This window comes from Musca vetustissima, unplaced genomic scaffold (assembly GCF_032173495.1).
Source record: "Musca vetustissima isolate MV318-11 ecotype Yass unplaced genomic scaffold, APGP_CSIRO_Mvet_v1 utg7804, whole genome shotgun sequence".
Taxonomy (NCBI): domain Eukaryota; kingdom Metazoa; phylum Arthropoda; class Insecta; order Diptera; family Muscidae; genus Musca; species Musca vetustissima.
Window position 1 is genome coordinate 757,504 of NW_026887929.1, and position 12,595 is coordinate 770,098.

Consider the following 12,595-nt stretch of genomic DNA (forward strand, 5'->3'; position numbering starts at 1 on the left):
TAACTTTTTTTTACACAAACTTTGCGGGACAAATTTGTGTGTTTTTTTTCTCGGAAAAATAAACTTGGTTAAATAATTAAAAAATAATAATTTCAATTTAATGACATTAAGGACAAAAAAAGACAAGTATAGAACACTTTGTGGTACAAAAATGTCCTGTCACATATGCAGGATAAACAAAAATTTTACATAGAGACTCTGAAAAAAATGGGAGATACTTTGTCGACATAAATTGATGAAGAAGATTTCTGTTTTATTATATTAAGATGATGTAGATAAATTATTTGTGGCATATACATGAAGTAGATACAATATTTAGAGTATCTAGATAACAAGAATGTTATTAAGATAACGTAGATAAGTTTCATATGTCATTAAGATATGTTAGATAAATGATCCATGTTCTTTAGATAACGTAGATACATTTTTTTCACTGTTTAGACGACGTAGATACATCATCTGCGTCATTTTGATTTTTAAATATGTTTATATAATGTAGATAAATTATCTACCGCGTACACATGGTGTAGATACAGTATCTAGAATATCTAGATAACAAGAATATTATTAAAGTAACGTAGATATGTTGTATATGTCATTAAGATATGTTAGATAAATGCTCCATGTTCATTAGATAACGGAGATAAATTTTTTCGCCCTTTAGATTAAATTAGATAAATTACCTACGCCATTTTCATAATGTAGATACATTATATGTGTCGTTTAGATAACGTAGATACACTGTCTATGACATTTAGATAACATAGATACATTATCTGTGGTATTTAGATAATGTAGATATCTTATCTACGTTTTTAAATGACGTAGATACATTATCTACTTTATTTAGATAATAAAGATACATTATTTGTGTCATTTAAATAATAATGATAAATTATCTGGGTCAGTTAGATAACGTTGATACATTTCATTTAGATAATTTAGATACGTTATCTGCTTCATTTAGGTAATATAGATACATTATCTGGGCCATTTAGATAACGTAGATACATTATCTGCGTCATTCGGGTAACGTAGATACATTGTCTGTGTTATCCATTATGATACATTATCAGTCGTGCTTAATCTAGATAATATAGATACATTATCTGGGCCATTTAGATAACGTAAATATATTATCAACTTCATGTGGATGACGTAGATACATTATCTGCGTCATAAGATAACGTAGATACAATTTCTGCTTCATTTAGATAATGTAGATACATTATCTACCACATTTAAATAACGTAGATACATTATCTAAGTTATTTAAATAACACAGATACAATATCACTTGTATGTGGATGACGTAGATACATTATCTGCGATATTTGGATGACGTAGATACATTTCCTGCGTAGTTTAGATAATGTAGATACATTATCTTGGTCATTTAGAAAAGGTAAATAGATTATATGCGTTATTTATATAACGTAGATAATTTATCTATGTTATTTTTATAATGTAGATAATTTATCTCTATTATTTTTTAACGTAGATAATTTATATCTGTAATTTTTTAACGTAGATAATGTATCTACGTTAATTTTATTACGTAGATATATTATCTTCGTTTTTAGATAAGTTAGATATATTATCTACATTATTTCAATAACATAGGCAAATTGTCTAGGTTATTTGAATGACGTAGATACATTATCTACGTTATATGAATAACGTAGATACATTATCTACGTTATTTACATAATGTAGATACATTATCTACGTCCTTTCGATAACATATATACATTATATACGTTATTTGGATAACGTAGATACATTATCTACGTTATTTGTATAACGTAGATACATTATCTACGTCATTTGGACAACGTGGGTAAATTATTTGCTTCATTTAGATAATGAAGATACCTTATCTGCGTCATTTAAATGATGTAGATACATTATCTGCGTCATGTAGATAACGTAGATGCATTATCTGCGTCATTTAGATAACGTAGATGCATTATCTGTGTTATTTAGATAACGTAGCTACATTATCTGCATATTTTTAACATAAGATAAATTATCTGCTTCATTTAGATGATTATATACGTTATTTGTGTAATACAGATACATTATCTACGTTATTAATGTAACTCAGATGCATTATCTATGATTATTTGCGTCATTCTGATAACGTAAACACTTTTTCTACGTTATTAAGATAACATAGATACATTATCTACGTTATTTGGATAATGTTGAAACATTATATAGCTTGTAGATACATTATCTAAATGTTTATTATATTGTATATATTTCATTAATTATCTAATTATCTAAAGGAAAGGTAATTTCTTTTTTCACTTACATCAATCCAATGCTCGCCGGGAAATACGGCTATCAATTCCGTATTGGCCTCCAGTGTTCGGAAATATTCCTCATCGTCAATTTCCGTGCCATCCGAATCCAAATGGATGGTGACCAGCTGATCGGCTTTGTCAAATTTCTCTGCAACTTTGGCACGTATCTCTTCGAGGGAGGCGGCCACGACGGCTTTTTTAATGTTGCGCGTTATATCCTTGACCTTGAGGGGAGAGGGGAGGAGAACAGAGACAGAGAAGGAATGTGAGTAAATGAAAATGACAAAAATATGAACATTATATTACAATTAGAAGGACAACAAAAGGATGAACTGAAAACAAAATTACTCATTTTTTCTATGAATGGGGTCATTGTGTAGGGGACGGGGTAGAGAGTGTAATCTGCACTCTTTATATGCCATTTTTGCTCCCCTCTTTTGTTCATCCAAGACAAAACGAAAAAAAGGTCATCTAACTTTGTTGAGTAGTTTTGAATATGCATCTTAAGTAGGTCCTTAAGTGTACTTGCCAGTTTTTTTCTTAATAATAATTATTTTGAGATTTATGAGGACGAAAAGAAGAAAAAGGAGAATACAAAAAATGGATTTAAATGAGTTTTGTTGTTTTGAATCCCAAGAGAGAGATTTAGAATGAATTTAATTTAGAAAATAAATTATAAACCAGTTTCTCTCTTAGAGAGAGTCATTACCATAGTTGCGTATGATTGATGTCAGTAGTCATACGCAACCATGGCTCTTTCTACTTATTTTAACTACTTCTGAACCTTTGAATTTCAATATTTTGCACAGGATTTAAAACTCTCGAATTCAATTTAATCATTATTTATAATGAGCTGTATATTTGGCTACTTGTCAAACCCCGAGCATGACCACTGCCACGGCCATCAATAGCCTCTGCAGTCTAGTTTCCATTATGCCGATTTCCGAGACCAATCATATAATGGCACTGCAGTGATTTATGCCCACGCAAAGCATGTCACCGATTCTTTTGCTACTTAGCAGCCATGGCACCTCCTCCCTACCCACCTCCTACCAGCCATTCTCACCAAATTACTTGGTAAAGGTGTTGATCTTGGTGTTAATCAGCAATGAAATTATCGCCGAAAATTCATTACAGCAATCCACTGGGTGGTGGTGTGGTGTCGGTTTTCAGACTAACTCAATGACAGGCAGCTAAAATTAATCAAAATGTCAACGAGAACTTAAAGGAGACGGAACAATCGTCGTCGTTTCATGGCACAAAACCACCAATCAGGAAAATAACGACAACACCATAATGTTTGTTCCTTAATGTCAGGACTTTTTTGTTGGGCTCATATGAATTTGGAAGCCCCCCCATGTAGTTTTCGTAATAAATTTATTTGACCACAATGACAAGTGTTCATTTACTCACACACCCGTTCACATATGTACGTATGTGTGATCATTAGTAATGTGAGTGGAATTTTCTCACTCACTTTATTATGTGTCTTCATTCTCATTAATCATGACAGAAAAGAAAGGTCACCGGAAAAAAGAAAACTATTTCAACTTCTAAAGTTCAGGGTTGATGTTTCACATTAACTTTAATAAATAATTAAAAAAGCAAAGAGATGAGAGAGAAACAAATGCTACGTAACAAAGAAATAAATAATACCAAGAACAATAGTGCGTATGAGTAGTGACAGTAGTCATACGCCACAATGGCCACCACATAATTCGATTTTTAAAGGTCTAGAAAAAGCGAAGATTTTTTAAACAATATTTTTTCAAGGACCACTAAGGCGTGATTTAATAAACATTGAGAACTAGACATTTTTAAGGAATATTTTTAGGACCAAGAGAAGTTTGGATTTCAAAGACTATTTTTCCCCTAGAAAAAAGTGGAATTTTTGATTTTTAATTTTAGGCCTCACAAGGTGTGCATTTTTAAAAGAATATTTTTCCAAGGCTTCACAAGGCGTAGATTTATATAAAAATATTTTTGTTGAGTCTTACAAGGCGTGGATTTTTAAAAGAATATTTTTCTTGAGTCTTACAAGGCGTCGATTTTTAAAAGAATATTTTTCTTGAGTCTTACAAGGCGTGGATTTTTAAAAGAATATTTTTCTTGAGTCTTACAAGGCGTGGATTTTTAAAAGAATATTTTTCTTGAGTCTTACAAGGCGTGGATTTTTAAAAGAATATTTTTCTTGAGTCTTACAAGGCGTGGATTTTTAAAAGAATATTTTTCTTGAGTCTCACAAGGCGTGGATTTTTAAAAGAATATTTTTCTTGAGTCTCACAAGGCGTGGATTTTTAAAAGAATATTTTTCTTGAGTCTCACAAGGCGTGGATTTTTAAAAGAATATTTTTCTATAGAAAAAATGCCTCAGTAACTGAAAAAGTCTTTTTCTACAAAAAAAATTCGTCAGTAACTGACAAAGATTTTTTTCCATAGAAAAAAATCCTCATTAACTGTGGAAGATTTTTTTCTATAGAAAAAAAATCCTCATTAACTGTGGAAGATTTTTTTCTATAGAAAAAAAATCCTCAGTAACTGAGGAAGTTTTTTTTTGTAGAAAAAAATCCTCATTAACTGTTTATGTCACATTAACTTGAATAAATAATTAAAAAAAAACAATAAAAACTACAGAGATAAGAGAGAAACAAATGCTACGTAACAAAGAAAAAATAATACCGAGAACAATGGTGCGTATAAGTAGTGACAGTAGTCATACGCCACAATGGTCACCACATAATTCCATTTTTAAATGTCTAGAAAAAGCGAAGATTTTTTATACAATATTTTTTCAGATACCAATTAGGCGTAGATTTTTAAAAAAACATTTTTCGAGGACCAACAAAAGCCTAGACATTTTTAAAGAATATTTTTTAGGACCAATAGAAGAGTGTATTTCAAAGACTATTTTTTCTAAAATCAATAGAAGCGTGGATATCAAAGAATAGTTTTGTAAGACCTTTAAGAGGAATTTTAGATTTTAAAATGAATATTTTTCTAAGGCCTCACAAGGCATGAATCTGTAAAAGAATATTTTTCTAAGGCCTCACAAGGCGTGGATTTATATTCAAATATTTTCTAGGGCCTCACAAGGCGTGGATTTATATATGTATACTTTTTCTGAAAAATGTTCTATACTATATCTTTGTAGGAACTTTTCAAAAGAATACATTGGGGCGTATTATGTTTGTCAATAATCATACGCCCCCCATGTGACAATTTTAAATATACGGCACACATTAATTGAGTGTATTCATTCTCCAGTCAATTGTTATACAATTTATAATCTTCTTTATGCTTTCAAGATAACTACAAATCATACCAAAGATCCTTCCAATCCTTGCACTTGAATGACATGTTTGCCTCAAAGTAATTACATATCCTTTGATGTTGAATTGTCCCCTTAGGTTTTTGCTTTGCTTTGATTTTCGTTTTTTTTTCAAAGTCATGGAAAAAACAACGTATACCAGCAGCAATATAAGAAAAGGAAAAACATTTGAAAAAAAGAGCAGAATGGAAAATTTGTTTTATTTTTTTACGGTTATCGTTTGTCAAAACTGTTTGACAGGGTTGTCACATTAGCTATGTAACTCCATCTTAAAAATTGATAAGATAAAGTGCCGTGATTTTGTAAAATCACATCACAATTAATATAAATTTGTAGGGGTGAAATGCACCTTGACATATCAGTGGTAAGGTGACGTATGAGTTTTGTCGCTAATCATACGCCTCAGTGTACCATTTGATTTGCTTCATTCCAAGAAAAGCTGTTAAGAATTCCTTTCCTTGATATTTTTGGCCTATAGAAAATATGTTTTATTTTAAAATGCTTCCAATTTATTCCTCAATATTTAAAATTTTTCAAAATTTCTGTCACATACGCCAAGATTAGTTGCCGAAAAAAGGTAAAAGAGAGAATGGTTATATAGAGCGTATGAATATTAACAAGACGTATACGCATCTAAGCATAAAATATTTATTAATCATGTTGTCCTTTTGCGTTCTATTTCTGCTTTTCATTTATTAAAATTTCATTCCCGAAGTCTATCAATTCTCAAATACTTCCTTACATGCACAAAATTTCCAACCCATAGTTATCGAGAAGGTTTTATGTTAAAGGAAAAATTAAATGTTTATATAGGGCGTATGAGTGTTGACATAATGTATACGTATCTCTATGCCACATAAACTTATTGACTTAATTGTGTCTGAATAATAATGTTTTTAGAATTTAATTAATTTCCTATATCTGTAAATTATACTGGCATTATTCCCAAAAATCTGAACTGATGTTAAATAATATTTTCGATGTTTATTAAAACCTCAATTAAATTGTTTTCCCACGAAATTCCCATTTGTTGTTTTAATGTTCAAGTTTGAGTATTTGACACATTTCAGAGAGATGAAATAATTAAATATATAATATATATGTTTGTATTTATGTAATAAATATATTAACCATAAAATTAAATTATATAATAAGAATATTTTTTTTTTTTTGGGAGATAATATTATAATGATATGCAAATGGTGCAATGGTGTATGAGTATTGTCACTAATCATACACACCAGAATCCTGTTTTATTACATTTTGGCTTTATTCTAAGAAAAGTATTTTCTATAATTCTTTTTGTTTGCTACTCAAAGTCCACAATAAATTTTTGTTTATTTTTTTAAAAAGTCAGTGTTTATTTGAAAAGTTGATAATTGTGTAAAACTTCAAAATTTTCTGATTTTTTGTTTCATGTGAATGCCATTGTGGCGTATGAGTATTGTCACTAATCATACGCACATGTGACCTTTTTATTATTTTTAATGGGGTAAATATTTTTGATATGTATACCCTACACAACTTTGTTGTCAGGGTCCCAGTTTGTAACGCCGCGAAATTTTGGTCCTAGTTCCACCTTTAAGTATACCGATCGTTATATCTCGACTAGCTGAGTTGAACTAGACATGTGTGTCCGTCCGTTTGTCTGTCCATTATAATTTGTAAACATGATACAGGCCACAGTTTTGGACCAATCTTCAGGAAATTTTGCATGAAGGATGGGTTCGGCCCAATGAAGACCCTATTGTTTTGGATCAGTTAATATTTAGGGGATGAAATGGACCAAATACTTAATTTTTATCGGTTTTTCTCTCGCTCCAGAGGCCTCAATTATGGCCCAAACATCTCAAATTTTTATATGGAGAAGGGGATTGAGCCAAAGAACAAGCATGCCTGTTTTGATAAAAATCGGTCAATATTTAGCGGGTCAAATGAACCCTGACTTTTGTGTGAAAATTTACAAAATTGTTGTTCTATGGCGTGTATATTTACTCCTGAAGGACATAGAGCCGAGAAGTTGATAGTACATCAAAGATGAGTGGTTGGCCTTTAAATTAATACCAGTTATATTGTCGTATGTACTCCGATGTAAAACTTAAATATTTACAGATGCTTACGTACTGAGATATTATTTAGTAACCCATTACCACACTAGAGGGCGGAAATATAGCGCTGATCGCTTTGAAATTTTCCATGAGATTCCAGTTGTGGTCAAGAACAACGCCTATAAATTTCTGTGATGATCTGATAATAATTTTGGGATGAAATGGACCGAAAAAGGGCTGTAATGAATATTAGTAATAATCGGAATATATTGTAGTGTAAGGAAGAGGTGCTGTTGACCTCTTATCGGGCAAGAGGGTGCAAATATCACGAAATATTGCCCAGATACTGAATAAACATCCGCAGAAAGTTAGAGTTTCGTGGTAGTTGTGTAGGGTATGGTCGGCCCCGTCCGACTATACTGCTCTGCTCACAGGTTTTTAAAATGTCCGTGTTTTTTTTTTTTGAAATTTTATAATGGTGTAAAACTTAAAAAATTTCCTGATTTTTCGTTTCATGTAAATGGTCTGGTGGCGTATGAGTATTGTCACTAATCATACTCACAAGTAACCTTTTTGATTTTTTTAGTTTTTTACTAGGGAACATATTTTTGATAATTTATTATTTTTTGGTTGCTCTCAATCCCTAAAATTTATTTTTTTATTTTTATGATTACGTAAATCTTCAAATTTTTCATTTCATGTAATGAGTGTTGCCACTACTCATACGCACCGGTATTCCGTGTTCAATGGCGTATGCGTATTACCACTAATCATACGCCCTCGTGTCCTGTGTTCAATTATATTCCTTTTTTCAGAGAAAAATAGTTTTCATATTTCCTTCTAGGCCTATAATGAATGTGTTTTATTTTTGTGAAAAATTTCCCGCTTCCAATTTATAACAATTATTCTCCAAAGTGTGACAAAATTGTAAAATAAAAATTTCCTCTTTTGCACACAAACATTCCAAATATGAACCAGACCAAAACAAATAAACAACTCAACTTAAGGCTACAACAGTTTTCCAAATGATTTCCGTTTGCCGGTGTACAATAATGACAACAATACAAATTATGGTGTTGTTATTGTCATTGTTGTTGTTGGCAATGTATTCTCATTGGTGGCGGTGGTGATGGCAATGACAATCGCCACAACCATCCACAGATGTTGATGATGACGATTTTTCCATTATTGTCATGGCTGGTGCTTATTTTTGGTTAACTATAATGATGACATTGTGTTGCAATAACAAATGTTTTAATGTTCTCTTGGAGGCTGATAATAACAGGACTCTGTGGCTGGCCAGCAGCCATAAAAGGTGGTGATGCTGATGATGGCGATGGTATGTGTGTGTGTGGGGTGAGAGAAGAGTTGCTTAAAACCCATTTAATAATACTGTCAATTGTGATCCGCACAATTCACTCACAGCCAAACACACACACTTGGACACACACACACACATACAAACAATAACCCCGTTAACTAGAAACTGTGGCAAATACACTTGCCATTTGACAAAATAATTGCATAGTTTTAGGCGCCATCATGTGTACAATTTCGAAATGCAAATAAACCCCCCATTAGTTTGTTTTTAATATGGAGGCAGGGGTTTTGGCGTGATGGAAGAGGGATTTTGTTTTTGGAATATATATCACACTTGCAATTTCTAACTAACCATGGGAATATAGACACACTGACTCACTTTTATATGCTGCTTACGTTATTAAAATATATAATGGCCATAATGTATTCGTATATTTAATAGTTTTATGGTTTTCAAAAAATATATGTATTTTGCATAAACTCACATACATTTACATATATATTATATATTTAATTATATCACCTCACACAGAAATGTGTCAAATACTAAAACGGAACATTAAACACAACAAATGAGAATTTCGTGGCAAAACTATTTAATTAAGGTTTTAATAAATTTAATTTTGAAAATATTATTTGACAGAAGTGTGGTTTCTTGCTAATATTTTTCAGGTTCATTTACAAATGTTGGTAATTTAATTAAATTCTAAGAATATTTTTAATTAAGATACAATTAGGTCAATAAGTTAAAGTGCCATAGGGAGACGTATACGTTTTGTCAATACTCATACGCCACATAAAATATATTCCTTTTTTCCTCTCATCTCTATTTTTACTGGTAGCTTTGGAAAATAATTTGAGTTTATGATTTTTTAAATAAAAACCACTTCGACCAATAAAATAATGTGACATTGAGACGTAGACGTTTTGTCAGTACTCATACGCCTTATATAACCATTCCATTTATTTTCTAGAAAAAATATGAGTCTCTTTATTAAATGTTTGTGAAGAAGGTGTAATAACACATTGGACAAAATTTCAGTTTACAATTTTAAGTGTATTCTTTTAACAAAACGCACTTTGACCAATAACTTAATGTTAAATACCGACGTATACGTATTGACAATACTCATACGCCTTATATAACCATTTCCTTTCAGTGCTATAATTTTCCTGCAATATCTGAAAACTTATTTATATTTCTGAGATTAACTATTACAAGTTTTGTGCTGAAATCCAACTGTGCATTATAATTACGCAGCAATTAATTGTTCTGCTACTCATACTAGCCGTCAGTTACACAAAGCCAAGTTTGTTATTAGCTGGAAGAAAAAATGCTGTTGTTCACAAAACTAGTAATAAAATCCTCCGAAATAGGAATGCTGAGAAAATTGCTATAATTTTCCCCTGACCATTAGTAGTTATAAAAGTTATAGGTACTTTCATTTTCTTTTTCAAATAAAAATAATAAGTCATCATCTATTCCATAGAACGTATTAATAATAGACCAGGGTACCTTGAAGCGTATGACTATTGACATAACTAATACGCACTTGGATATTAAAGAAAACCATAGAAAGAGACATTTTCTCATTATTAGAAACATATTTTCATTACAAAAAATTCTCGGTAATTATTTTAAATTTATTGAATTAGAAAAAAACATACACTCAAATAAAAAACTGGGAACATATTTTCAAGTCAATGGATATGTAATTACTTTGAGGCAAACATTTTATTCTTGCGCAAAAATTCAAAAGTTCTGTGATATGATTTGTATATCATAAAGCAGATAAAAAATTTCTAAGAATTGACTTGAGAATGAACATAATCAAGTAATGTGTCACTAGGTACATTTAACATTGTTCCAAAGGCCCGTATGATTTCTATCATACATAATACGCTACGATGTTTTCCATTGAAAAGTTCATCCAGAGTTATTGGATAGATTTATTTCCAGAATTATTTTATTATTGAATTTGTTTCCATTTTTCTCTATCGAAACATGAGGCATTCTTTTATAAAGAAAAAATATTTTTTTAAAGAAAACAATATTTTTTATATTGGAAAAAAATATTTTTTTACCAAAACAATTTTCCTCACCGATTCCTCCATAATTCAGTCTTTTTTTATAGAAAAATCTTCCGCAGTTTTTGTTTATAGAAAAATACTTTCTCAGCTTCTTAAAAATGTCATGTGTCTTTAAAATACCTGCATATCGTATGATTATTGACATAAATAATACGCCCTAGGGGACATATTTTAAAATCGTAGTTATTTAAAAAAGGCATAACCAACTACCAGGATTTTGCTATAGGAAAAAGTCTTCATCAGTTGCTAAGGAATTTTTTCCAAGTTAAAACACTCTATCTCATCTGTTGAGAATATTTCTCATTGAGAATTTTTCACTTTTTATTAATTTCTCTTTCGAGATGAGCTACATTATCGGAGTTGCAATGAAAAGGAAAACCAGAGAGATACTACACTCCCACCACTATGCGACGCGTTTCGCCGTTGGTTAAGCGGCTCATCAGGCATATTGGACAATGTGGCTTACAAATTTCTTTACTTGATAAACTGTATTTATGTCGACTATTGTTGCGAAATTGCATCTACGAATTAAACTCAACCGTGTCAAGGTTCGGACATTTGGCATAACACCAGAACATTCCTTTTCAGAACAGATTTTTTCTTTCGAGCTTATTTTGATGATTTTCTATAAAAAACAGGTTCCATATTTTCTAAAGGAATTCTTTCACCTAATCTGCCAAGGTAAAACTTAAAAGAATAGAATAGAATAAGTCTTCCTCAGTCAATATAAAATTGTACCGGTGGCGTATGACTATTGTCAAACATAATACGTCACTATGTATTCTATTGAAATGTGCAACTAAAAAGTTTTCCTCAACATAGAAAAATTGTATACTGTGGAAATGATCCTCAGTGATTTTTCCCATAGAAAAAAGATTTCCTCAGTAAATAAAGACAGGGAAGACTTTCTCAGCTACCGAGGAATTTTTTTCTATAGAAAAAAGTTTTTCTCAGCTACTGAGGAATTTTTTTCTATGGAAAAAAGTCTTCCTCAGCTACTGAGGAATTTTTTTCTATAGAAAAAAGTTTTTCTCAGCTACTGAGGAATTTTTTTCTATAGAAAAAAAGTCTTCCTCAGCTACTGAAAATTTTTTTTCTATAGAAAAAAGTCTTCCTCAGCTACTGAGAAATTCTTTTCGATAGAAAAAAGTCTTCCTCAGCTACTGACCAATTTTTTTCTATAGAAAGAAGTCTTCCTCAGCTTCTGAGGAATTTTTTTCTATAGAAAAAAGTCTTCCTCAGCTACTGAGGAATTTTTTTCTATAGAAAAAAGTCTTCCTCAGCTACTGAGGAATTTTTTTCTATAGAAAAAAGTCTTCCTCAGCTACTGAGGAATTATTTTTCTATAGAAAAAAGTCTTCTTCAGCTACTGAGGAATTCTTTTTCTATAGAAAAAAGTCTTCTTCAGCTACTGAGGAATATTTTTCTATAGAAAAAAGTCTTCCTCAGGGACCAGAGGATTTTTTTCTATGGAAAAAAGTCTTCCTCAGCTACTGAGA

At 31.1% G+C, this 12,595-nt stretch overlaps 1 protein-coding gene across 1 annotated transcript in view; it reads right to left on the bottom strand.

Moving 5' to 3' along the window:
• The window catches only part of LOC133335723 (DNA fragmentation factor subunit alpha-like), a 62,878-nt gene that overhangs the window by 23,863 nt on the left and 26,420 nt on the right, over nucleotides 1–12,595 (bottom strand). Inside the window, exon 2 of the mRNA XM_061544023.1 lies at nucleotides 2,318–2,533. Coding sequence (XP_061400007.1) covers nucleotides 2,318–2,533 — 216 coding nt within the window. The remainder of the gene's footprint in view (nucleotides 1–2,317; nucleotides 2,534–12,595) is intronic.